This window comes from Salvelinus sp. IW2-2015, linkage group LG16 (genome assembly GCF_002910315.2).
Source record: "Salvelinus sp. IW2-2015 linkage group LG16, ASM291031v2, whole genome shotgun sequence".
Classification (NCBI taxonomy): Eukaryota; Metazoa; Chordata; class Actinopteri; order Salmoniformes; family Salmonidae; genus Salvelinus; species Salvelinus sp. IW2-2015.
In genome coordinates this window covers 12,576,972-12,602,065 of record NC_036856.1, presented here as the reverse complement: position 1 = coordinate 12,602,065, position 25,094 = coordinate 12,576,972, and the positions used below count along the sequence as shown (strand labels likewise).

The window sequence follows — 25,094 nt, the reverse complement described above, 5'->3', positions numbered from 1 at the left end:
TACTGAAATGAAATGCATCTAAGGATGTCTTGACTGGAGTTAGTTATTTTGGAAGCATTTCTCAGTAACGGTACCTGGCTGCCGCATTCGTTTCTAATGAAAAGGGGAAAATATTATTTGGTTGTCAACACCTCCGTGTTTGTATAAACTAAAGCAGGGCTCACCAACACTGTTCATGGACAATTCCCCTCCTGTAGGTTTTTGTTCCAACCCCAGTTGTAACTAACCTGATTCAGCTTGTCAACCAGCTAATTGATGCGCTTGATTAGGGTTGAAGCTCTCCAGGAACAGTGTTGGAGAGCCCTGAACTAAAGGCTGCAGGAAAAGTGGAGTCTGTGTCTCACTCTGACTCTGCAGTATAGTTCAATGGAGGGTCCCGGTCTAAGAGAACATGATGTCTTGTCTTGTATGATACACGTATCTACTTACTTGCTCCTCTGCTTCCCCTATGGGACTTGTTACATAAACTAATACAGAAACAAATTTATAGATTAGAAGTCAATTCTGTAAACTTATTTGAATATCTTTATTGGTAACTTTATTAGTATGTAAACTTTAATTGTGTTTCTTCTCGACTAGGGTGTCAGCATCAGGAACCCAGGGCATCCCCTCCATCCCAGGAAGTTTAGTGACAGTCAAGAAGAAGTTTGTGTTACTGGTGCAGCGCATGGCGATGAGTGAGGGGATCACAGCGTACAGCAGGTTGGCTGCCAGAACAGCCAGGAAGGCCTCGTCTGGGATCCGGAATGGGGCCACTGTACGTGGGTGGAGGGATGCCCCAATGTGGGCCCACTGACACTGTGGAGGAGAGAGGAAATAGTAGGTAAAGTTTAGGGTTATTCCAAACAGGAGGGCAACTTGTACAGTATATTCACAGCTGACCGGTCATTTGATTTTCACGTTTTTAGGGTTACCGGTAGTTGTTTTTCCCCCCACAAAGGCCTTGACTGAATAGTTTTAAACCTAATATGTTGCTTCACTTTGAGCCTCTGCAACAGTCATTAGTATCTACAGCCAACGAAGTGCAGTATAACAGCCGACCTCAGAGAGAAGACTCTGGTGCACTGCTCTGAGCAGAAGATGCAGCAATCCCAGCTCCGTTTCACAGGATTATTTTTATTAGAATAGCTGAATCTCTGAGGCAGGCTTTCCCTTGTGTTGGGAGGGATAGTAGGGGCTGCAGATAAGTCTATACAGGACTGGCCTTTGATCACTGTCTCTTGTTTGATGTTTGCCTCCATTAGTCCCGTATGGAAAGGAACTTGATTACAGGAAGCAGGCCTCTGCAGGATGGGGCTGATTGGTTATTATTGTGAACACAGACTCCATGAAGAGGTCTTATTAAGGTTGGCTATAATATATTTCAATGAGAAGTAGCACTGGGAGCTATATTGTCACTAACTCCAAGCGTAATGTCTACAGTTTGAACTTTCAGGGCCCCAGTCACTGCAAAGTGATTCAACCTCTTCATCTGTTCAAGTCATCACTAGTATGACTAGTAATAGCAGTATGTAGAAGCTCTGTACGTAGAGCACATTACATTCTGGGAGCTGTAGTCTATGCTATTAACAAATAATAACAGAAATATGTCCCCCCATATCTTACCTGGGCAACGCCTCCAGCAACGAATACAGTCCAGTCAGGCATCCAGGTGCAGCCAGGCACTACGAGTCCGTAGATGAAGGCACCCAGCATAGGCAGCATGTAGAACAGGAAGTGCAACATCTAAAAAATGTAAATGTGTAACATCAAAGGATTACATCACAGTGGTGACTTCAGCCGACCCTCCCTAACACACAACTCTGACACTCCAATGGTCAATTAATACAGTACATCTTCATCCTCTCTAGGGCGCTGACACCTTACAGCAGTCCAAGTACTCACACAGAATACAGAGAACGCTGCTGCGTGCTGGCTGCGTAGACAACACACTCTCACGCATGCACGTACACAAACACACACATTTGAAGTGCTTTCACACTGCACACTCAGGTCCAAATTGTATTGTCCAGATACAGAGGTCATTACATCGACACTCACAAGCACTTGCAGAATATTTGGAGCATGAAAGTCAGGTAGCTGTTAAAGTAATGGCATCAAATTATGCCTTTGAACAGTGGCTTTTGTTCTAGAGCTGTGGTCCTGATGAATCCTAATGAATTGAGCCCAGAGGCTGAGAACCAATCACACGTTGCCCTTCAGTCCTTGGAGGAGTGTCTTTGTTTTCCGCGCCCTGGTCATCTGTATGCCGTGGTTTATCACCATCAATGATTAAAAAGGTCGGTCAGTGTAAGATCAGCGCAACACTCCACACACATACACACACACTCAACACACACATACACGCACACTCAACACACACACCCGTATTGACACACACAGGATTACACACACATGCTACCTTGAGCACGCCAACATGCAAGCACACACACACACACAACACACACACACACACACACACACACACACACACACACACAGCCATCACACAACACGAACACCACACACACACACACACAAGCACCCCTCCCACCCGGTGTGTTGCTGATGGGGGGGCTCAGGGGAAGGAGGATTATCTTATCAAGTTCTCAGCATGCAGTTCCCTGCCTGATCGATGCTTCGCAATTGTGCCTGGACTGGAGCCACAACAAGGTCTTTGGATAACCTATTGACTCGGCTAAGAACCCTAACAAAACCAAATAAACATCCCCCAGCAGACGGAGAAAGCCCAGGCGTTGAGACCGGACCAGACACAACCACATTCTCTTGCCTAACAAATGAGAGAGAATGAACCAGCCTGGCCTCTCACCCCTCTCATTGTGGCATAATGATGAAAAATGGCTCTGTGATCTCTTCTGTGAGATACACAGCTAGAGAGGAGAGAGATAGGGCAGGCTTCAAGGCAGCTCCAAGTGATTTCTGAATGGAGTTGTTATTTAAAACAAAGTGGGTTAGAGACTATTAAGGAATGCCACTGGCACTGCAGAGAGGCATGCTCTGTCTCTTAAAGTACCCACCATAACCTTGGGGTAGCCCACCGGGTCCTTCAGATAGGGCTCGTACTGGCGGAGGTAGATGGTACAGGCCTCTAGAGGGGAGTCAAGAGCTACCTGAATGCACACATAGGAGGAAGGTTACAACATGATCATCTTCTTGACAAGAGCACTGTATAAACTACTTGTCTGTAGGATCAGTTATTGTAATTTATAAACTGGTGGTTCGAGCTCTGAATGCTGATTGGCTGACAGCCGTGGTAAATCAAACTGTATACCCCGGGTAATACAAACATGTATTTTTACTATGATTTTCATCAAGTACCTACTTGTTCACTTTCACGTCCCCCATGGACCAGACATGGTTTATTTAAGCAATAAGGCACAAGGAGGTGTGGTATATGGCCAATATACCACGGCTAAGGGCAGTTCTTAGGCACGACGCATCGCGGAGGCACTGGATGAAAATCACAGTAAAAAACTATGCAAGTTAAATAAGTATGTGCATATTTCCACAAATCAGACCATCTTGAATGTTCTATTTGCCAGGGAAGTGTCAGATGAGACCACCCATATCACATGATTGAACCAGCGCAGCAGGTGTTGCACATAATCTATGCATCATAAACAAATCCTTGACTGCTGTACAAAGACAGCTAGGACGAGGGAATCAACTCAATATGCATTGACTCTTTTGGCTGTGCTAAAATTGGTGGGCTGAACCAATCCTAATATAATAAGACTTTATGTCGGGTGTTTCATTTTATTTCCAATATTTTTGAGTTTTCATTTCTAAGCGTGTATTCAGGCCCTGCTGGCTCACCAAGCCCCTGAAGAGAGTGAAGGCCATGGCCCCCAGTAGCAGCAGCACCAGGAGAAGGTCTGTAGGGCGCCAGATGAGATTAAAACTCTGATCATAGTGGGCCTAGGAGACACCAACACCAGGGGAGGAGAAGCTTCTTTAGACAGTTCAGATGCACTATAACATAGTAATAAATACACACTTCAGCAAGGATTTTGTAGTAATATATCATAACTAAGGCCCTATTTTTGAGTCCTAGTTTGTCTGGTCAGGTCACACGGTCAGGGAAAACTCCAGGCCCTACGCATTCCACCAGGCCAATCAGCTGTGCCCTGCTCCATCATACCCTGTATCCACCGAGGGTTGGCCCATTCTTGGGCTGGTTGAACAGCTTGATCGCACCCCATATTGGAAGCATTAGGAAGGGCATGTTGAGCCAGAAGGCGGGACGGATATCTGATCCAAATTTACCTGCCAGAGAGGGAAACATAGAGAGCATTTCATCCCCTAGAACTATGAGGAGGAACTGGGTACATCTGAAGTAGAGTAGAGCAGTCTAATTTTAACCGTGTTAAAGTTGACACATTTCCATGAGGTTTACATGAAAAATAGGTGAGGCCACGTTACCATAACTTTGAGCCTATTTTCTTATTATACTAACCTTGTAATTAACTCCAATGATATTCTAAATAAATCCTCTTTAGGGCATCATTGAACAAATATACAACTAAAATTCAAAATGATGTGAACACAGCCACAGTTTAGTTTGATCCTCTAATACTTCCCTATGCTGTTTAAACCTCAGAGAACAGATGCCTTGAGCCTAGTTTAGCTTTGTTCTGTAAATTCTAAAGGAAAGCACATGTGTTACGTTGGCAGCCTACACTATGACACTGATTCTACAAGGCTGTACAGATGTACCGTTGATTAACCCTGCCATTGTGGGATACAGGAGGGGGGAAGGAGAGACTCACCTACAACAATTCCTGTCACAAAGACACTCATGTTGGCAAACAACGATCCTGCCCAGAAGAGACCCAGGGTGCGGTAAGACTTGCTGAGAGACGGAAAGAAAATGGTCAAAAGATGTTGCTCCCATCACTGAAAACTAGTGACACCATGTCTTACAAAGCTTCAAATCAATGACCCAGCAGTGAGACGATGAGATGATGTGTGGACGTAAATGTGGTCACACTAGGATCTTGCTTGGGGCCGATTCTGAGGTACGAAGTCTCGGCTCTCCTGGTGAAGGGGACTATAAGGTACAATACAATACAATTCTTGCTTCATTGGTCCAGTTATTGGTACAGGAATGAATGGAGTGTTTCAGAATCCTAGTATATGTGCAGTGTGTAGATCATCCTTAGAAGACCAAGGTGACACAGCGAACAACAAACACCTGTTCCATAAGCGCTGTATCATCATGAGGTACATGATGAAATGCACTATTCCATCCCAGTAGCACATCATGATGGCATAGGCTGTACCCAGATAGGGCTCTCCCTGCAACACACAAATACAACCGTTAACCTAAAACTGTTGAAACAACAGACAGATTCTAAAGTAAAGAAATATATATTATTAGCAAATCAAATTTTATTCGTCACATACACATGGTTAGCAGATGCTATTGTGAGTGTAGCGAAATGCTTATGCTTCTAGATCTGACAGTGCAGCAGTATCTAACCGGTAATATCTAACAATTTCACAAAAATCTAATACACACAATCTAGTAAAGGAATGGGATAAGAATATATAAATATAAAATATATGGATGAGCAGTGACAGAGCGGCTAAGATGCAATAGATAGTAAAGAATAGATAGTGTAGTATACAGTATACAGTATATACATATGAGATAAGTAATGTGAGATATGTAAACATTCTTATTGTGGCATTATTAAAGTGACTAGTGTTCCATTTGACCTAGCATGATGTTAAGTCATGAGATGGAGAATCTAGAGACTAACCGTTTTCTGGTAGAATTCCATAAACCCGGAAATAAAACCATCATGTTCCATAGCACTCACAAGGTCAATGACACAAGTGAAGGAAAACTCAGCAAACACTGTAAAGACAATGCAAACATTCAGTACTGTGGCAGACTGATATTGTGAAAGTGGACAATAATAAGCAGGAGGCAATACAGTACTATAGAATACACGTCACAGGGGAAATTTCACGTAAGTGCCTCAATTACACAACAGAAAATTACTTGGATTAATGTGTGGCTGTTGTTCTGTTCAACTTTCTTTGGTGCGATTAGCATACACCGATTGTATTTTTGAGCATTTTTCAGCTCTGTAAGAAAGGCCCTCATTCAATTCGTTGCAGAATTCAGCTCAGTAGAAATCTGTAGCAGCTAGATTTCAAGCAGCTCTGCTGTAGGAACAATTCTCATTATTCTCATTATGATAAAGAGAAATCTCTTTCCTCCAATCTTTATTACCCAATCTGCTTTGTCTGCCTCTTTGAAACTCTTAATAAAACTGTCAGAACCCTATTACTGCCTATAAAGATGCATTGAACAAGACTGGATTTTTCTCTGTGTTTAAAATATTTCCCTCCAACCAACCAGTTATTGATTTCCTGGGCTATGGAGGGGGATACTGCTATAGCTGTAGGCTGGGTGAAGGGAGATTTATATTGGGAGCTGTGGGTTGAGTTTTCCTCGGGTTAAGAGCAGAGCGGCGCTGAGAGGGCACTTCTCATCTCTCCAAGTCAGAGCCTGGCTGGAACCCCATATGGGTCTGGAAAACACATGAGTGGCAGGGGATCAAGAGGACTGGAGATGAACTGGGCTTCTGTCCTTGCCTAAGTGGTTGGTAATGTGAAGCTAATACACATAGTGGTTCTCCACCTCAATATCCACACTCTTTAGGAACTGCCCACAGTCAGCCAGTAGCCATTGCTACCATTTTTTTTGTTGATTTCACATTGAATTCACGTTATATGACAACCAAACGTAAACCAAAAATAGACGTTGAAATGACGAAGCATGGTGGTGGCTGCATCATGGTATGAGTATGGTGGTGGTGGTGGCTGCATCATGGTATGAGTATTTTATTTAACCTTTATTTCATCAGGAAGTCATACTGACACCAAGGTCTCTTTTCCAAATAAGCCCTGATTTACAGAAATTACAGAAAATACACTCATCAAAATAAAAATAAGAAAAACACAGTGCTAAAAAACAAACACATTCATCAGTAATAATGTCCTCAAGGTATGCTTGACATCAGGAAAGACTGGGGAGCTTTTCCAGGATAAAAATAAACTGGATAGAGCTAAGCACAGGCAAAATCCTAAAGGAAAACCTGCTTCAGTCGGCTTTACACCAGACACTGGGAGAGGAATTCACCTTTCAGCAGGACAATAACCTTCAACACAAGGCCAAATCTACACTAAATTTGCGTACCAAGAAGACAGTGAGTGTTCCTGAATGGCCAAGTTACAGTTTTGACTTAAATCTGCTTGAAAATCTATGGCAAGACTTGATAATTGCTGTTTAGCTACGGTTAACAACACCTCAACAGAGCTTGAACAATTTTGAAAAGAATAATGGACAAATACTGCACTTAGAGACTTACCCAGAAGGACTCACAGCTGTAATCGCTGCCAAAGGTGATTCTAACATGTATCAGGGAGATTAATACTTATCTGATCAAGGTATATTAGGGTTTTATTTTTCATTAATCTTGATATAAAAAATCAATAAAAAATCTTCCACGTGGACAAAAAAATGACAATAAATCAATTCTAATCCCACTTTGTAACACAATAAAATTAGAAGAAATCCAAGGTGGTGAATATTTGATACCCAGTGTGTATAGAGTTCTGTGAACTCATGTTTTCTTGAAATGGAATAGGGTGCCCAATCCATGTATTAACTTTAATACAAGGCTTGGCTGTCCCGTACATCATCAAATGTCCTTGTAACGGCACCTGTGTGTAACGGCTCAGACAGCCATCCTGCATCCCTCACTATCTCCCTGACGTTGCTGTTGCTGTCTCCTGATAAACACACCGATAGAGACACACACACTCTGTCTCTCTCCAGGTACCTGTGGCCTTCTAATCCTCTGGAGGGTCTGGTTTATCTAAGCCGTCTAACAGGTAAGATAGGAGGATTATCCTTCTCTATCACAGCAGGAAGACATTCTCAGCTCTGGGCTGTTTCTCCTTCTTCAGAATCACCTGATGAGGCACAACGTCATGGCATAGCCACAGGGCATCTGTGAGATAGGCTCATTCCTAACCACCTGTGTGTAAGCCTATGGCAGGATATATGTGACTATTAACTATCAAAAATAAAGAGAGTCGCACACTCCATATATATTACCTCCCAGTAATTTATTGGGTATTTACCAACATTTCAGTATCACTGTGCCTTCTTCAGGGTAATGTCATAAATACTTGAACCAGATTATGTAGACAAACAGTGCAATTAATGCAACCAATGACAAGAGTGAGGTGTGTGTCATAATGATTAAGTTAATTAGAATGAATTTGGTTAAATGTAAAGAAAAACTTWAAAAAACAATAGTGTATGGCATATTAAATATAATAGGCTATTGTTATCATATGGAAACATAATTGAATATTGTACATAATATTAGCATCAACATATATTATTGTTTCATTCAATTTCACATATTTAATTGTTTCATATTTAATTTCATATTTGTTACATGTAATCTTTTGGTTCAACCTTAATGCATAGTAAGCATCATCAACAGGGGGAACATATTAGGTGTACGCTAATAAGCTGTAGAAAGAATATATCAATTTATAAGACTTGTTCATAAAACAAAGAATTGTTCATAAGAAGGGCCTGAGATCAAAGTCAATATTCAGACCACTAGGGGTCAATGTTCTTAGATAGGATATCCAGTAAGCCTCCCTTTGTAGTCTTTTCCACATGAACAGGTGATGAGATAGATTACTCCCTTGGTCTTGCATGAGATGATACCCCTAACAGGGATTTTTCGATCTGTATGTGGGTGTCTGAAGAAGGATGTTTTTATAGTGCTATTGCACATGAACTACATTTGTAGTTCCCATTTGGAATGGGTGTCTAGAGTGTCTGAGTGGGCTCAGGGGGCAGGTCAGATCTCACCWAACTATCTCCAATATTGCGACCACGCTTATAGACCACCAGTGGGGGTTCCTTGAAGAGGTGTGCAATTTTTTTGTCTGACTGCAGAAAATGCCAGTGCTTTTTCAGGATTGCTTTCATTTTCTCTCCGAACCCGTGGTGTACTTAGTGCAAAAGATGGTTGCGTTGTTTTTCTTCTTTGGTTGAGTTTTTAGTAATTCCTCTCTTGGTTTTTGAGAGATTGTCATCATTGCAGCATCAAGAGATTTGTCCTTGTAGCCTCTCATTTTGAATTTATCRGTCATTCTTTTAGCATTGCTGTGAAAATCTGTCTGGTGGCCACAGATCCGTTTAACTCTGCATAGCTGGCTATATGGTAGACCATTCTTGTGGGGAAGGGGATGCATACTATCCGCACATAGCAAGGTATTGCGATCTGTGGGCGGCTTTGTGGATAAGTCTGTGTGTAATGCATCATTCTCTTTGATGATCCATAAGTCCAGGTAGTTTCTTTTTCTCTCATCAGTCTGCATGGTGAATTTAAGGTATTCAGAGCTCTCCTTTAGCAGAGTTTGGAATTAATTTAGTTTCTGCTGACTTCCTTCCCAGAGCACATAGACATCATCTATGTATCTCTTCCATAGGAGGATTTTAGAAAGTAGGGGGTGTGTCTCTGTTTTGTAAAGGAGTGCTTCCTCAAATTGTCCCACATACAGGTTTGCATAGTTGGGGGGAAAGGGGGAGTCCGTGGCTACACCCCCCGAATTTGAAGGAAAAAGTCTGACTCAAAGACGAAGTAGTTATTGGATAATACCAGTTCAGTATGTTGTAAGATGCAATCATTGGATGGAGCAAGGGTAGAGTCTCTCCGCTGAAGGAAGTGTTGCAACGTGTACAAGCCTCCAGTGTGTGGGACGTTTGTGTACAAGCTCTCCACATCAAACGTGGCCAGCAGGGTGCCCTCTGGTAACAGGTGGTTAGGAATTAACCTATTGCAGGATATAGGTGACTGACATGACATCCCTTATAATGCCAGCCCGGAAGCTAATGTATCAATCTCAAGTCAAATCAAATTTTATTCGTCACATGCGCCGAATACAACAGGTGTAGACCTTACAGTGAAATGCTTACTTACAAGCCCTTAACCAACGATGCAGTTAAGAAAATACCCCAAAAATCTAAAAGTAAGAAAAGTAAGAGATAAGAAAAACAAACAATTAAAGAGCAGCAGTAAATAACAATAGCGGTTATATACAGGGGGTACCGGTACAGAGTCAATGTGTCAATGTGCGGAGGCACCGGTGTCGAGGTATTGAGACAATTGTGTAGATGCAGGTAGGGTTGTCAAAGTGGCTATGCATAGATAATAACAGAGAGTTGCAGCAGTGCAAATAGTCTGGGTAGCCATTTGATTAGCTGTTCAGAAGTCTTATGGCTTGGGGGTAGAAGCTTTTGGACCTAGACTTGGCGCTCCAGTACCGCTTGCCGTGCGGTAGCAGAGAAAACAGTCTATGACTAGGGTGGCTGGAATCTTGGATGATTTTTAGGGCCTTCCTCTGACACCGCCTGGTATAGAGGTCCTGGATGGCAGGAAGCTTGGCCCAGTGATGTACTGGACTGTACGCACTACCCTCTGTAGTGCCTTGCGGTCGGAGGCCGAGCAGTTGCCATACCAGGCAGTGATGCAACCCGTCAGGATGCTCTCAATGGTGCAGCTGTAAAACTCTTTTGAGGATCTGAGGACCCATGCCAAATCTTTTCAGTCTCCTGAGGGCGAATAGGTTTTGTCGTGCCCTCTTCACGACTGTCTTTGTGTGTTTGGACCATGTTAGGTTGTTGTTGATGTGGACGCCAAGGAACTTGAAGCTCTCAACCTGCTCCACTACAGCCCTGTCAATGAGAATGGGGGCGTGCTCGGTCCTCTTTTTACTGTAGTCCACAATCATCTCCTTAGTCTTGATCACGTTGAGGGAGAGGTTGTTATCCTGGCACCACATGGTCAGGTCTCTGACCTCCTCCCTATAGGCTGTCTCATCCTTGTCATGATCAGGCCTACCCCTGTTGTGTCATCAGCAAACTTAATGATGGTGTTGGAGTTGTGCCTGGCCGTGCAGTCATGAGGGAACAGGGAGTACAGGAGGAGACTGAGCATGCACCCCTGAGGGCCCCCGTGTTGAGGATCAGCGTGGCGGATGTGTTGTTACCTACCCTTACCACCTGGGGGCGGCCGTCAGGAAGTCTTGGATCCAGTTGCAGAGGGAGCTGTTTAGTCCCAGGGTCCTTAGCTTAGTGATGAGCTTTGAGGGCACTATGGTGTTGAACGCTGAGCTGTAGTCAATGAACAGCATTCTTACATAGGTGTTCCTTTTGTCCAGGTGGGAAAGGACAGTGTGGAGTGCAATAGAGACTGCATCATCTGTGGATCTGTTGGTGCAGAATGCAAATTGGAGTGGGTCTAGGGCAGTGGTCACCAACCGGTCGATCGCAATCGACTTGTCGATCTCCAAGGCATTTCTAGTTGATCACCAAAAATTTCTGTCAAAAACACAACGATAACGCCTTGTGTTTCTATTTTTTTTTTTTTTTAGTCTCGGGTTGTTGGTGGTAGCTGCAGCCAATTCAGCTGCCCCGGCAAACTGTTGCCATTTCATGTGTCTGAAGGTACAAACTCTGCCTTCCCGGTGGGCCTGGAGAGGAAATCAAGTGCACTATGCCTCCGCTGGCCAATCAGATTGCTCAGATGACCAAGTCTGCAGTAACGTAGCAGGCAAGAAAGAAAGCTGCGGCAAAATTGATATTGAGATTTCAAAACGTTTAAAACCATGACTAGAGAGAGACTGTCAACGAATATAGCAAATAGCTGCTGTTTTTGTGAGTGAGTTCATGTTTAAGTTCTTACTCAGCACTATCAACACTTTTATAAGCCATAAAATGCGCGTTCCTCCTATTTCCACTCAGCGCTACAACAGCAGTAATGAATGAGTAGGAAAGTGTATCTATAGGCTTGCGTTGTTATTATTAGCGGCTTGGGTAATTTTTAATATCAAGGAATATTTCACATTCTCTGTAGATAGGAGTAACATGAATTTGTGCATGAGGCAGAAATAATGCGGTGCGACTCGAGGTTAGCCATCAGCTGGAAGATGGTGTCCCTTTTTGGTCAGTGTCAGTGGAGGAATGTTGAGAGACGGACCCGCAGTCTGCTTCTCTCTCCCTCCGCTGAGACTGACCATCAGATGCAGGCACCATCAGCCAAGTAAAATAAATAGCTAATGATTTAAATGTATGCTCACTCAGCTGTGATCATACAGTGTGTTGTTAAATCTGTGAATGTATTGTAATGTTTTAAAATTGTATAAACTGCCTTAATTTTGCCTGACCCCAGGAAGAGTAGCTGCTGCTTTGGCAGCAGTTAATGGGGAACCATAATAAATACAAATATAACCAACCTCAAATTTTTAAATATAATTTTTAAATGTTAAATGTTCTGAACAACAATGCATTGGCAGGTAAATTCATGCAAAGCCAGTATGCGGTGATAATGTATTGGGCCTATAGCTTACTACACAAACTTCATTGCTACAGTACTGTTTTTAATTTGTTAATGTTGCATAGGCTTACATTTTTTAAGTCATGTTAATAAAAATCTGAGTGGTAGATCTCCGCATGCATTTTGACTCAGAAAGTGATCTTGACTCAGAAAAGGTTGTTGACCACTGGTCTAGGGCTTCTGGGATAATGATGTTGATATGAGCCATGACCAGCCTTTCAAAGCATTTCATGGCTACAGACTTGAGTGCTACAGGTCGGTAGTCATTTAGGCAGGTTAGCTTAGTGCTCTTGGGTACAGAGACTATGGTGGTCTGCTTGAAACATGTTGGTATTACAAACTCCGACAGGGAGAGGTTGAAAATGTCAGTGAAGACACTTGCCAGTTGGTCAGCGCATGCTCGGAGTACACTTCCTGGTAATCCGTCGGGCCCAGCGGCCTTGTGAATGTTGACATGTTTAAAGGGCTTACTTTCGTCGGCTGCAGAGAGCATGATCACACAGTCATCCAGAACAGTTGGTGCTCTCATGCATGTTTCAGTGTGACTTGCCTCGAAGCGAGCATAGAAGTTATTTAGCTCGTCTGGTAGGCTCATGTCACTGGGCAGCTCTCGGCTGCGCTTCCCTTTGTAGTCTGTAATAGCTTGCAAGCCATGCCACATCCGACGAGCGTCGGAGCCGGTGTAGTATGATTCAATCCTAGTCCTGTATTGACGATTTGCCTGTTTGATGGTTCGTCGGAGGGCATAGCGGGATTTCTTATAAGCTTCCGGGTTAGAGTCCTGCTCCTTGAAAGCGGCAGCTCTACTCTTTAGCTCAGTGCAAATGTTGCCTGTAATCCTTGGCTTCTGGTTGGGGTATGTACATACAGTCACTATGGGGACGACGTCCTTGATGCACTTATTGATAAAGCCAGTGACTGATGTGCTGTAGTCCTCAATGCCATCAGAAGAGTCCCGGAACATATTCCAGTCTGTGCTAGCAAAACAGTCCTGTAGTTTAGCATCTGCTTCAACTGACTACTTTTTTATAGAGACCGAGTCACTGGTGCTTTCTGCTATATATATATATGTATATGTGTGTGTGTGTGTGTGTATGTATATACATATATGTATGTTGTTTTTGGTCTTCTTATTTGGTAATGATGCATCAACATTACTGCCCTGCATCCCATATGGGACAGTCATCCACGATCAGTAAGTTCAGTAAGTAGTAAGCTATCTACTGTGTGTATGCACGTCATGTAAGTTCAGTAAGTAGTAAGCTATCTACTGTGTGTATGCACGGCATGTAAGTTCAGTAAGTAGTAAGCTATCTACTGTGTGTATTGCACAGGCATGTAATTCAGTAAGTAGTAAGCTATCTACTGTGTGTATGCACGGCATGTGAGTTCAGTAAGTAGTAAGCTATCTACTGTGTGTATGCACGGCATGTGAGTTCACATGCCCTTAGGCTCTCATGTTTCAGGTCTTTCCAGCTCTCCTACAACTGTGGTGCTGTAAGAACAAGCCTAACAAGTCTGTCAGTCTGGGTTCCAGCTTTACGCTGATCCTGATCAGTATAAGCAGCTTTGTGTATAAATGAATGAAACAATGAAAACAATTCACGACGATAAGAACGTTCTGGAAGTCTGTTCAATGGGGTTGGCCTTATGTATGTAGTGGTCATTCATGCTCTTTCTTAACTATGTAACACAGAGGGGATCTGTTTAAAGGTATTGGTGCTTTGTAATGGAAATAAAATCATCAATGTTAAACTAGTTTTCACCCAAATAAAACTGCTAATTTCCCTTTGATCTGCCATCATCTTGAAAGAATGATTAATACCATACCATAGAAAAGGGTGTCTTTGGGCGGGTTGCGTCGGGTGATAAGGAAATAGAAGAACCATACCACCACCAACACTGCAATACCAATCTGCAGTATCACAACAGGCCTGCAGGTAAGAAATTACAACACACTGTTAGCTAGCGGACAAATCATGATATTTTTCAAATTCATAGTGCAAAGTCTTACCTGCACTATACTTTTTAAAGAGCAATCTCCCTCCGCTGTTCTGCCTCATTCTCTTTTCTAATTAGTTTCCATCTAAGTTGGTGAGTCTGCTCTGCAGTGCTAAATTAGTGAGCAGTGATGAATGGGCAGACAGAGGGAGCGATAATTATGCCAACAACCGGAGCACCAGGAGAAATGATGCAGAGATGGGAGACCGCATGATAGATAGAGGATACACACAGACAGACAGACATATGAGGCTCACGGAGGGAAGGAGACTGGGGGAATTGCTGCACGCTCTGTTTGGGTTCTAATCACGCTAAAGCCTTGGAGATAGGAGAACAGCAGGATGCTAGCTGCCTATGACAATTAGAGAATATGTGTTAATGTCAACGGCTACATGGGGCCGCATTGGACTGATAGTGTCAAAGTTTGCAACATTCAGTGAGGACAAACGGCTTGCTTGATCTCTAGCCATTAGTAGCCCACATCACAAGGTCTATTTCAACTGTTGTGTTGACCCAAGCTGTGAGGTCAACTGCTAAAGCCTGCTTTGATGCTTCAGACTCTGGGTCTTGTTTCAACAGAGCTACTTTGACTTGCTGATCCCTAACACCATGGGGATGGCAGATCACTAGTACAAGAAGCATGTTTCATGTAGATCTCCAATGGTTTCCCAGCAACAACAGAGGTCATCACCACAATGACCCAATCAATCATGGTCTTAGCTGTAGGAGGCAAAAGGATGGGGCATGTAAGATCACCACTCATCACCATGATTGGCAGTCAGAGTTAACAGGTACTGTGTTCAGAAAAGATGAATGTGCTATGGGGCATCTCCATGTAAACAAAATGACTTCCATCTCAAATGTACAATGTGTACACGGAAGCCAAACAAATGCTGTGAAGCCAAAGGGAAGCTTCCTGGCTGCATCTCAATGCACCAGCGCTGGAAGATTTATGCACACAATACTYTTTGTTTGCAAAGTGGAAGAACACATGTCAGCAGCAATTTATCAAACTCCTCTCGCGGCATGTAGGCCTATTGATTGCCAAAGTCCACATTGAACGAGTTGTAGAGATATCCGCTACGGAGGGGTATGGCAGTCTGCTTGAAATTAGAAATGTCCGCTGAGGAATGGAAGAACTCCTCCCACTCGGGAGGAGTGGTGCAGACAGTCACCACTATCCTTCTGGAACTTTAATGTAATTAGGCCTGCTGTGGCAGCCTGCTTAACTAAACACTGGAGAGAGCATATCTTAACCCAAWTGTCTGACAACACAGGTAGACTGGGGATTGACAAAATGTAGAAAATAGGAAAAATATATGTTTCATCATCCAGAGAGGTTAGAGAAAGTCATTGTTTCAGATGTCAAAGACATGTCCTTACATGTTCTATCTGATTTCACAAGCCTTTTTTGACTTCCCCTTTAACTAATTATTTTTCATCCATCACCATATAATCTGAATGTAATCATTACATGGGTTTTACACATGCCAGTGTATTACTTGCTTCCACATGACTAAAGATTTGTCAAGGATTTATGGGTCAGAAATCTATGCGTAAAACTCAACAATGTCAGTGGGGCCTATTCATATGAGCTGCTAGTGCCCTCAAGCGGTAACAAAGAGTATTGAGCATACTTGCACCACTCAACTGGATCTTTGAATATGTAGCCTCAATTCGAATGCATTACTTCTCAATCATCTAGAGACTCTACTGGCCTAGACGGCAAAATATTCTGTCATAGTTCCACATACACTACAACTTGCAAAATATGACTTTACTTAATATAACATTTTTATTTAGTTTCCAAAACACATTTGGTAAGACTGACCTTTGATTCAAATCTCATGAGCCATTTTAATTTTGTTCATAAATGAACCAAAACAATGTTTAAAGCTATTGATTAATTGAAGTCTACTAGCCTAAAAAAATTGTATAACTGTATGAACACATTTAAATGACCCAATTCTATAGGTAGACAATAGGACATGACATAATTGACTTACTCTTGGAAGTCTGGAGTGGTGTTCATGCAGTGAAGGACTGCAAGGGCCATCAGAGAGAACAAGAAAACTAATCTCTCCATCTCTTCAAGTGCAGATGAAACAGCCAAAGGGTCCCTGGAGAATCACTAGCACCGGCCACTGTAAAGAAAAACAAAAGTGGAATACAACTGCCATTTGACCAATTATCTGCTGTGATCTAATAACTACCTGTGTCTTGAGAAAAATCACATGAATAATTGAACCATTTGCCAAAAACATATCCACGCAATACTTTCACAAAATAGACAATCTCAATACAAATGTTATCAATCAATTCTTACCGTCTGGCCACTGTTTTGGCCTGTGGATTGTTGAAATTATGGTTGGCCTCGGGCAGACACAGCATATTTACAGGGAAATAATGAACTAGGAGCTTTTGGGGCAAGTTATGCAATTCGGGTTCGTCAGAGATTTATATAAATCGCATTAGATGGGGTAATTCACATGCCTCTTAACTCACATTCATGTGTGTTAAGCCATGTGTGGTTAAGTCACATTCGTGTGTTAAGCAAATGTGTGGGTTTATGGTTTATACATTGTACTAGGTCTACTACATTAGGCCTACTCTCTATTTAGTTTGAACTCATTTGAGATGAACACATTAAAATCCTTTCCTGCAGTCAAATGACCAAATCGCCATCTATTTTTGATAATTAATCCCCCCCAAAAAATGACTCAGAAAAAGCAGGTTTCTATGTCAAACTGTTTTGTTATATTTCAGTCTTCTGTGATGCATATAAAGTTTAATATTGAGATCCAAACTCAAAATGTTATACATTTCAACTCTATTTCTGACATGGTACAGGTGTCTTCTTTTTTTAAAGATCGTAACCATGTGTGTGAAGGTGTATACTTTTGTATCAAAGTAAATTTGTTTAAGACTACCAAGAAACACTCTGTGTGACCCTGATTTAGCCCACTGCAGTAACTAATTAAACCACATTCAAATTATGTGTTTTTTGTAACAAGAATTTGCATATGTTAAATAAATGATTGACTGTGCCACTGCCAATTATCAATTGCTTGCCTAACATACCTAATTGGGCATTGTATGTCCTTTTGCTTTTCTTCCAGCAGAGTGCGCCAAATTCAAAATTATAGTATATATACACCAAGCTGGAATTTTCAGAGTAGTTTATGGGCAATGCTAAAATAAAGCAAGACAGGTAATGTGTGGGCAGGACTAATAACAAACTAATCCAATATGGTAATAAGGAAATCACAGCAGCAAGGGAACTTTGGCAGCTGTGAACAAYAAGAGGCAAATAAACACATACAATAAATCTACACGGAAATGAGGAGAACTCAAAGAGATAGATAGAGGACTCATCTTTGTATATTTTTGCCATCATAGCATCTGTGACAACATGGGCAGTGCCATTGAGGCAATCTCCATTTTGAAGTATTTCATTTTTTTCTTCACAATTGTGTGATCCCTGTTGAACATGACTCCAACAGGGTCACCAGGAGGGATCAGCCAATAAAATTGGAAGTCCCAACCAGTTGACTACATTAAAATGGTGGAAGCCCTCAATGGCGCTGCCCATACTAATAAGGCCTTTTGGCTAGTAGAGGCCGCTATCATTCTCTATGGTAGAGCATAACAATGAAATTTGGATTGTGATCTTCAGGAAATGTCATTGAACGTGGAAAAAGGTCTCTATAACTACTCAATAACTATTCACTCGAGATGGAGACATGCATTGCTAATCTCTAAAAACACTATTCCAACACTATTCCCAGAAGTGAGCCAGATCAAATTTGATTCACAAAATGCCCCTGTTCCATCCTGTTGTTATCAGTTTGGGATGATCATTTGTTTTGTTTGTAAAATACTTACTGGCACCTCCTTTATGTCCCACTCCAGGGACACATTATTTGAATTGCTGAGGCAAATACAAACCTAAGAYGTGATACACTTCTGTGCAGACAAAGCAATGCACCACCTTGTCTGTCCCTTTTTGTCCGAATGAACCTCACCCTGTGCTTCATAACGCCCCCTTTGTTGGAAAAGGGGACTGTTGTACCAGGAAGTCAGTGGCTGTGTTTACTGGAAACAATTTAACCTCTTCTAGTTGCATCATTTAATAACTCAGCAGGGAAGGATGGATGCCAAAATGACAGCAATCAGCAATCTATACACACCGAAATACACTTATTAGATGACCTCAATGGTTATTATTACTGTGGGATAATCATGATGCATTAAAGGTCCAATGCAGCCGTTTTTACCTCAATAACAAATCATTTCTGGGTAGCAATTAAGTACCTTACTTTGATAATTTTCAATGAAAATTGTCAAAAATAAACAAAAATTGCTTCTTAGCAAAGAGCAATTTCACAAGCAAGAATTTTACTATGACTCTCTGGGAGTGGGGAGGGGACAACTGAAAACTATCTGTTATTGGCAGGGAGGTTTGGAACTTTTCTTAGTAGTCAATTCCAACACTTTCCAACCTCATATTCATTATCTCCAGCACCATACCAGTGTCTACATATGTGAAAATAGAGCTATCTACGAAAACGTATGTAGCGTCTGAATGGTTTGAGCTACAAACTAGCTAACTAGAGTCTCTGAAGGTAAACTGGTACCAGTTTTAAAAAATGAATGGAAGTATGGATGTAGTTTTATACAGTACCCGACAAAAGTTTGGACACACCTACTCATTCAAGGGTTTTTCTTTATTTTGACTATTTTCTACATAGAAAAATACTTCTACTGTAGAAAAATAGTGAAGACATTAAAACTATGAAATAACACATATGGAATCATATAGTAATCAAAAACGTGTTCAACAAATATTTAAACATTATATTTGAGTAGCCAGCCTTTGCCTTGATGACAGCTTTGCACACTCTTGGCATTCTCTCAACCAGCTTCACCTGGAATGCTTTTCCAACAGTATTGTTCCCACAAATGTAATAATAGCACCGGAGAAGAAGGCAGACGCTTTACCTGTCCCCAAAACCGATTGTGTTTTTTTGTTCGTTTATTTGCTGTTTTTTTACTTATTTTTTTTCTTATTTTGTACATAATGTTACCGCTACCGTCTCTTATGACCGAAAATAACTTCTGGACATCAGGACTGTGATTACTCACCACGGACTGGCAGAATCTTTTTTTTCCTTTAACGAGTCTGACGAGCCCGACGAGAACGATATACTGCTTTCTCTGGAACAGTTCCAGATGAGGAGGCGGAGAAAAAGGGGCCAAAGGGCGGGCTGCCTTCTGAGAATTCATAGGCGATCGAATAAACCCCCACTTCCTTCCATTCTGCTAGCAAATGTGCAATCTTTGGAGAATAAAATAGATGACCTACGCACAAGATTAAGATTAGAATCGGGCCGCGGCCCTTGCAGAGCAAGGGGAACCACTACTTCAAGGTCTCAAAGCGAGTGACGTAACCGATTGAAACGCTATTAGCGCGCACCACCGCTAACTAGCTAGCCATTTCACATCCGTTACACTAGCACAGACTGGAAAATGTTCCAGGATTCCTCCGATGGCATTGAAGAGTACACCGCATAACTCTAAACACACCTCTGCTGTCTTCAACTAGGATCTCAGTGATCACTGCCTCATTCCCTGCGTCCGTAACGACCACCCCTCATCACTGTCAAACGCTCCCTAAAACACTTCAGCGAGCAGGCCTTTCTAATCGACCTGGCCCAGGTATTCTGGAAGGATATTGAGCTCATTCCGTCAGTAGAGGATGCCTGGTTATTCTTTAAAAGTGCTTTCCTCACCATCTTAAATAAGCATTCTCCATATAAAAAAAACGAACTAAGAACAGATATAGCCCCTGGTTCACTCCAGACTTGACTGCCCTTGACCAGCACACAACCTTGCTGTGGTGTATTGCATTAGCATCAAATAGACCCCGCAATATGCAACTTTTCAGGGAAGTTAGGAACCAATATACACAAGCAGTTAGGAAAGCAAAGGCTTTCAGAAATTTGCATCCTGTAGCACAAACTCCAAAAAGTTCTGGGACACTGTAAAGTTCATGTAGAATAAGAGCACCTCCTCCCAGCTGCCCACTGCACTGAGGCTAGGAAACACTGTCACCACAGATAAATCTACGATAATCGAGAATTTCAATAAGCATTTTTCTACGGCTGGCCATGCTTTCCACCTGGCTACCCCTACCTCGATCAACAATTCTGCACCCCCCACAGCAACTTGCCCAAGCCTCCCCCATTTCTCCTTCACCCAAATACAGATAGCTGATGTTCTGAAAGAGCTGCAAAATCTGGACCCCTACAAATCAGCTGGGCTAGACAATCTGGACCCTCTCTTTCTAAAATGATCCGCCGCAATTGTTGCAACCCCTATTACTAGCCTGTTCAACCTCTCTTTCGTATCGTCTGAGATCCCCAAAGATTGGAAAGCTGCTGCGGTCATACTCATCTTCAAAGGGGGCGACACTCTAGACCCAAACTGTTATAGACGTATATCCATCCTACCCTTTCTAAAGTCTTCGAAAGCCAAGTTAATACACAGGTCACCGACCATTTCAAATCCCACCATACCTTCTCCGCTATGCAATCTGGTTTCCGAGCTGGTCATGGGTGCACCTCAGCCATGCTGAGGTCCTAAACGATATCATAACCGCCATCGTTAAAAGACAGTACCATGCAGCCGTCTTCATCAACCTAGGCTTTCGACTCTGGCTTTCGACTCTGTCAATCACCGCATTCTTATCGGCAGACTCAACAGTCTTGATTTCTCAAATGACTGCCTCGCCTGGTTCACCAACTACTTCTCAGACAGAGTTCAGTGTGTCATATCGGAGGGGATGTTGTTCGGACCTCTGGCAGTCTCTATGGGGGTACCACAGGGTTCAATTCTTGGGCTGACTCTTTTCTCTGTATATATCAGTGATGTCGCTCTTGCTGCTGGTGATTCTCTGATCCACCTCTACGCAGACGACACCATTCTGTATACTGCTGGCCCTTCTTTGGGCACTGTGTTAACAAACCTCCAAACAAGCTTCAATGCCATACAACTCTCTTTCCGTGGCCTCCAACTGCTCTTAAATGCAAGTAAAACGAAATGCATGCTCTTCAACCGATCGCTGCCCGCACCCGCCCGTCTAGCATCACTACTCTGGACGGTTCTCACTTAGAATATGTGGACAACTACAAATACCTAGGTGTCTGGTTTGACTGTAAACTCTCCTTCCAGACTCACATTAAGCACCTCCAATCCAAAATTAAATCTAGAATCAGATTCCTATTTCTCAACAAAGCATCCTTCTCTCATGCTGCCAAACATACCCTCGTAAAACTGACTATCCTACCGATCCTTGGCTTCGGTGATATCATTTACAAAATAGCCTCCAACACTCTACACAGCAAATTGGATGCAGTCTACCACAGTGCCATCCGTTTTGTCACGAAAGCCCCATATACTACCCATCACTGCGACCTGTATGCTCTCATTGGCTGGCCCTCGCTTCATATTCTTCGCCAAATCCACTGGCTCCTGGTCATCTATAAGTCTTTGCTCAGCTCACTGGTCACCATAGCAGCACCCACCTGTAGCACGCACTCCAGCAGGTATATTTCACTGGTCATCCCCAAAGCCAACTCCTCTTTTGTCCGCCGTTCCTTCCAGTTCTCTGCTGCCAATGACTGAAACGAATTGCAAAAATCACTGAAGCTGGAGTCTTATTTCTCCCTCACTAACTTTAAGCACCAGCTGTCAAAGCAGCTTACCGATCATTGCACCTGTACACAGCCCATCTGTAAATAGCCCACCCAACTACCTCATCCCCATATTGTTATTTWTTTTTTTGCTTCTTTATACCCCAGTATCTCTACTTGCACATTCATCTTCTGCACATCTATCACTCCAGTGTTTAATTGCTAAACTGTAATTATTTCACCACTATGGCCTATTTATTGCCTAACCTCCCTAATCTTACTACATTTGCACACACTGTATATAGATTTTTCTATTGTGTTATTGATTGAACATTTGTTTATCCCATATGTAACTCGGTGTTGTTGTTTTTGTGCTGCACTGCTTTGCTTTATCTTGGCCAGGTCGCAGTTGTAAATGAGAACTTGTTCTCAACTGGCCTACCTGGTTAAATAAAGGTGAAAAAATATATCTATACATTTTTTTTTAAAGTCATTGGCTTCATCAATAAGTGCATCGATGACGTCGTCCCCACAGTGAACGTACGTACATACCACAACCAGAAGCCATGGATTACAGGCAACATCCCCACTGAGCTGAAGGCTAGAGCTGCCGCTTTCAAGGAGCGGGACTCTAACCCGGAAGCTTATAAGAAATCCCGCTATGCCCTCCGATGAACCATCAAACAGGCAAAGCGTCAATACAGGACTAAGATCGAATCGTACTACACCGGCTCTGACGCTTGTCGGATGTGGCATGGCTTGCAAACCATTACAGACTACAAAGGGAAGCACAGCCGAGAGCTGCCCAGTGACACGAGCCTACCAGACGAGCTAAACTACATGTATGCTCGCTTCGAGGCAAATGGCACTGAAACATGTATTAGAGCACCAGCTGTTCCGGAAGACTGTGTGATCACGCTCTTCGCAGCTGATGTGAGTAAGACCTTTAAACAGGTCAACATTCACAAGGCCGCAGGGCCAGATGGATTACCAGGATGTGTACTGTGAGAGTGCGCTGACCAACGGACAAGTGTCTTCTCTGACATTTTCAACCTCTCCCTGTCCGAGTCTGTAATACCAAAATGTTTTAAGCAGACCACCACAGTGCCTGTGCCCAAGAACACTAAGGTAACCTGCCTAAATGACTATCGACCTGTAGCACTCACATCTGTAGCCATGAAATGCTTTGAAAGGCTGGTCATGGCTCACATCAACATCATTATCCCAGAAACCCTAGACCCACTCCAATTTGCATACCGCCCCCAACAAATCCACAGATGATGCAATCTCTATTGCACTCCACACTGCCCTTTCTCACCTGAACCAAAGGGACACCTATGTGAGAATGCTATTCATTGACTACAGCTCAGCGTTCAACACCATAGTGCCCTCAAAGCTCATCACTAAGCTAAGTACCCTGGGACTAAACACCTCCCTTTGCAACTGGATCCTGGACTTCCTGACGGGCCGCCCCCAGGTGGTAAGGGTAGGAGACAACACATTCGCCACACTGATCCTCAACACAGGGACCCCTCAGGGGTGCATGCTCAGTCCCCTCCTGTACTCCCTGTTCCCTCATGACTGCACGGCCAGGCACAACTCCAACACCATCATTAATTTTGCCGATGATACAACAGTGGTAGGCCTGATCACCGACAACGACGAGACAGCCTATAGGGAGGAGGTCAGAGACCTGGCCGTGTGGTGCCAGGACAACAACCTCTCTCTCAACGTGATCAAGACAAAGGAGATGATTGTAGACTACAGGAAAAAGAGGACCGAGCACGTCCCCATTCTCATTGACGGGGCAGCAGTGGAGCAGGTTGAGAGCTTCAAGTTACCTTGGTGTCCACATCACCAACAAGCTAACATGGTTCAAGCACACCAAGACCGTCGGGAAGAGGGCACAACAAAACCTATTGCCCCTCAGGAGACTGAAAAGATTTGGCATGGGTCCTCAGATCCTCAAAAGGTTCTACAGCTGCACCATCGAGATTATCCGGACTGGTTGTATCACTGCCTGGTATATCAACTGCTCGGCCTTCGACCGCAAGGCACTACAGAGGGTAGTGCGATTGGCCAAGCTCCCTGCCATCCAGGGCCTCTATACCAGGCGGTGTCAGAGGAAGGCCCTAAAAATTGTCAAAGACTCCAGCCACCCTAGTCATAGACTGTTCTCTCTGCTACCACAAGGCAAGCGGTACCGGAGTGCCAAGTCTAGGTCCAAGAGGCTTCTAAACAGTTTCTACCCCCAAGCAATAAGACCACTGAACTGAAATGGCTACCCAAACTATTTGCATTGACCCCCTTCCCCTCTTTTACACCGCTGCTACTCTCTTTTGTTATCATCAATGCACAGTCACTTAAATAACTCTACCCACATGTACATATTACCTCAACTAACCGGATATAGTCTCGCTATTGTTATTTTACTGCTGCTCTTTAATTACTTGTTACTTGTATTTATTATTCTTATCTGTTTTTTATTTGTATTTTTTWATGTATATATGTATAATATATATTTTTTAACTGCATTGTTCTTTAGGGGCTCGTAAGTAAGCATTTCACTGTAAGGTCTACACCTGTTGAATTCTGCGCCTGTGCCTTATAAAATTTGATTTGATTGAAAGTAAGAAACTGTTATTTTCAAAACCTGCAATGAGTTTCTAGCCAGAGGGAGGATTTTTTTCTTACTCCCCACATTACCGCGAATCTAAAAGGGTGTGTATGAAGATGATTTTCGAATTGCTCAATTTAACCAGCAGCAGGCGTTGTAAGCACTGTTGTTGATGATCTTTGATTTTAGGGCCATTTCAAAACAGCTGAGAATAGGCAATGTAGGCAATAGACTGTAGTGTTTGAATTGGCTAAATTGTGTTAACAATATTTCTTGTAGTGTTTTCTGTACTTATTTATTTTTATTTTCGTTTTTAATTGTCAAAGTTACTACGGCAGA

At 42.8% G+C, this 25,094-nt stretch overlaps 1 protein-coding gene across 1 annotated transcript; it reads right to left on the bottom strand.

The window, feature by feature from the left end:
• Nucleotides 1–511: 511 nt before the first annotated feature.
• Nucleotides 512–16,853, bottom strand: tm6sf2b (transmembrane 6 superfamily member 2b). The gene is made up of 11 exons (XM_024003616.2): nt 16,771–16,853; nt 16,451–16,588; nt 14,274–14,377; nt 5,766–5,863; nt 5,195–5,298; nt 4,770–4,852; nt 4,142–4,266; nt 3,817–3,918; nt 3,018–3,110; nt 1,606–1,725; nt 512–798 (listed from the first exon to the last, which is right to left on the bottom strand). Exons 2-11 carry the CDS (start codon nt 16,528–16,530, stop codon nt 556–558), a joined length of 1,152 nt encoding a protein of 383 aa, XP_023859384.1. The 5' UTR covers nt 16,531–16,588; nt 16,771–16,853; the 3' UTR covers nt 512–555.
• Nucleotides 16,854–25,094: the final 8,241 nt, after the last annotated feature.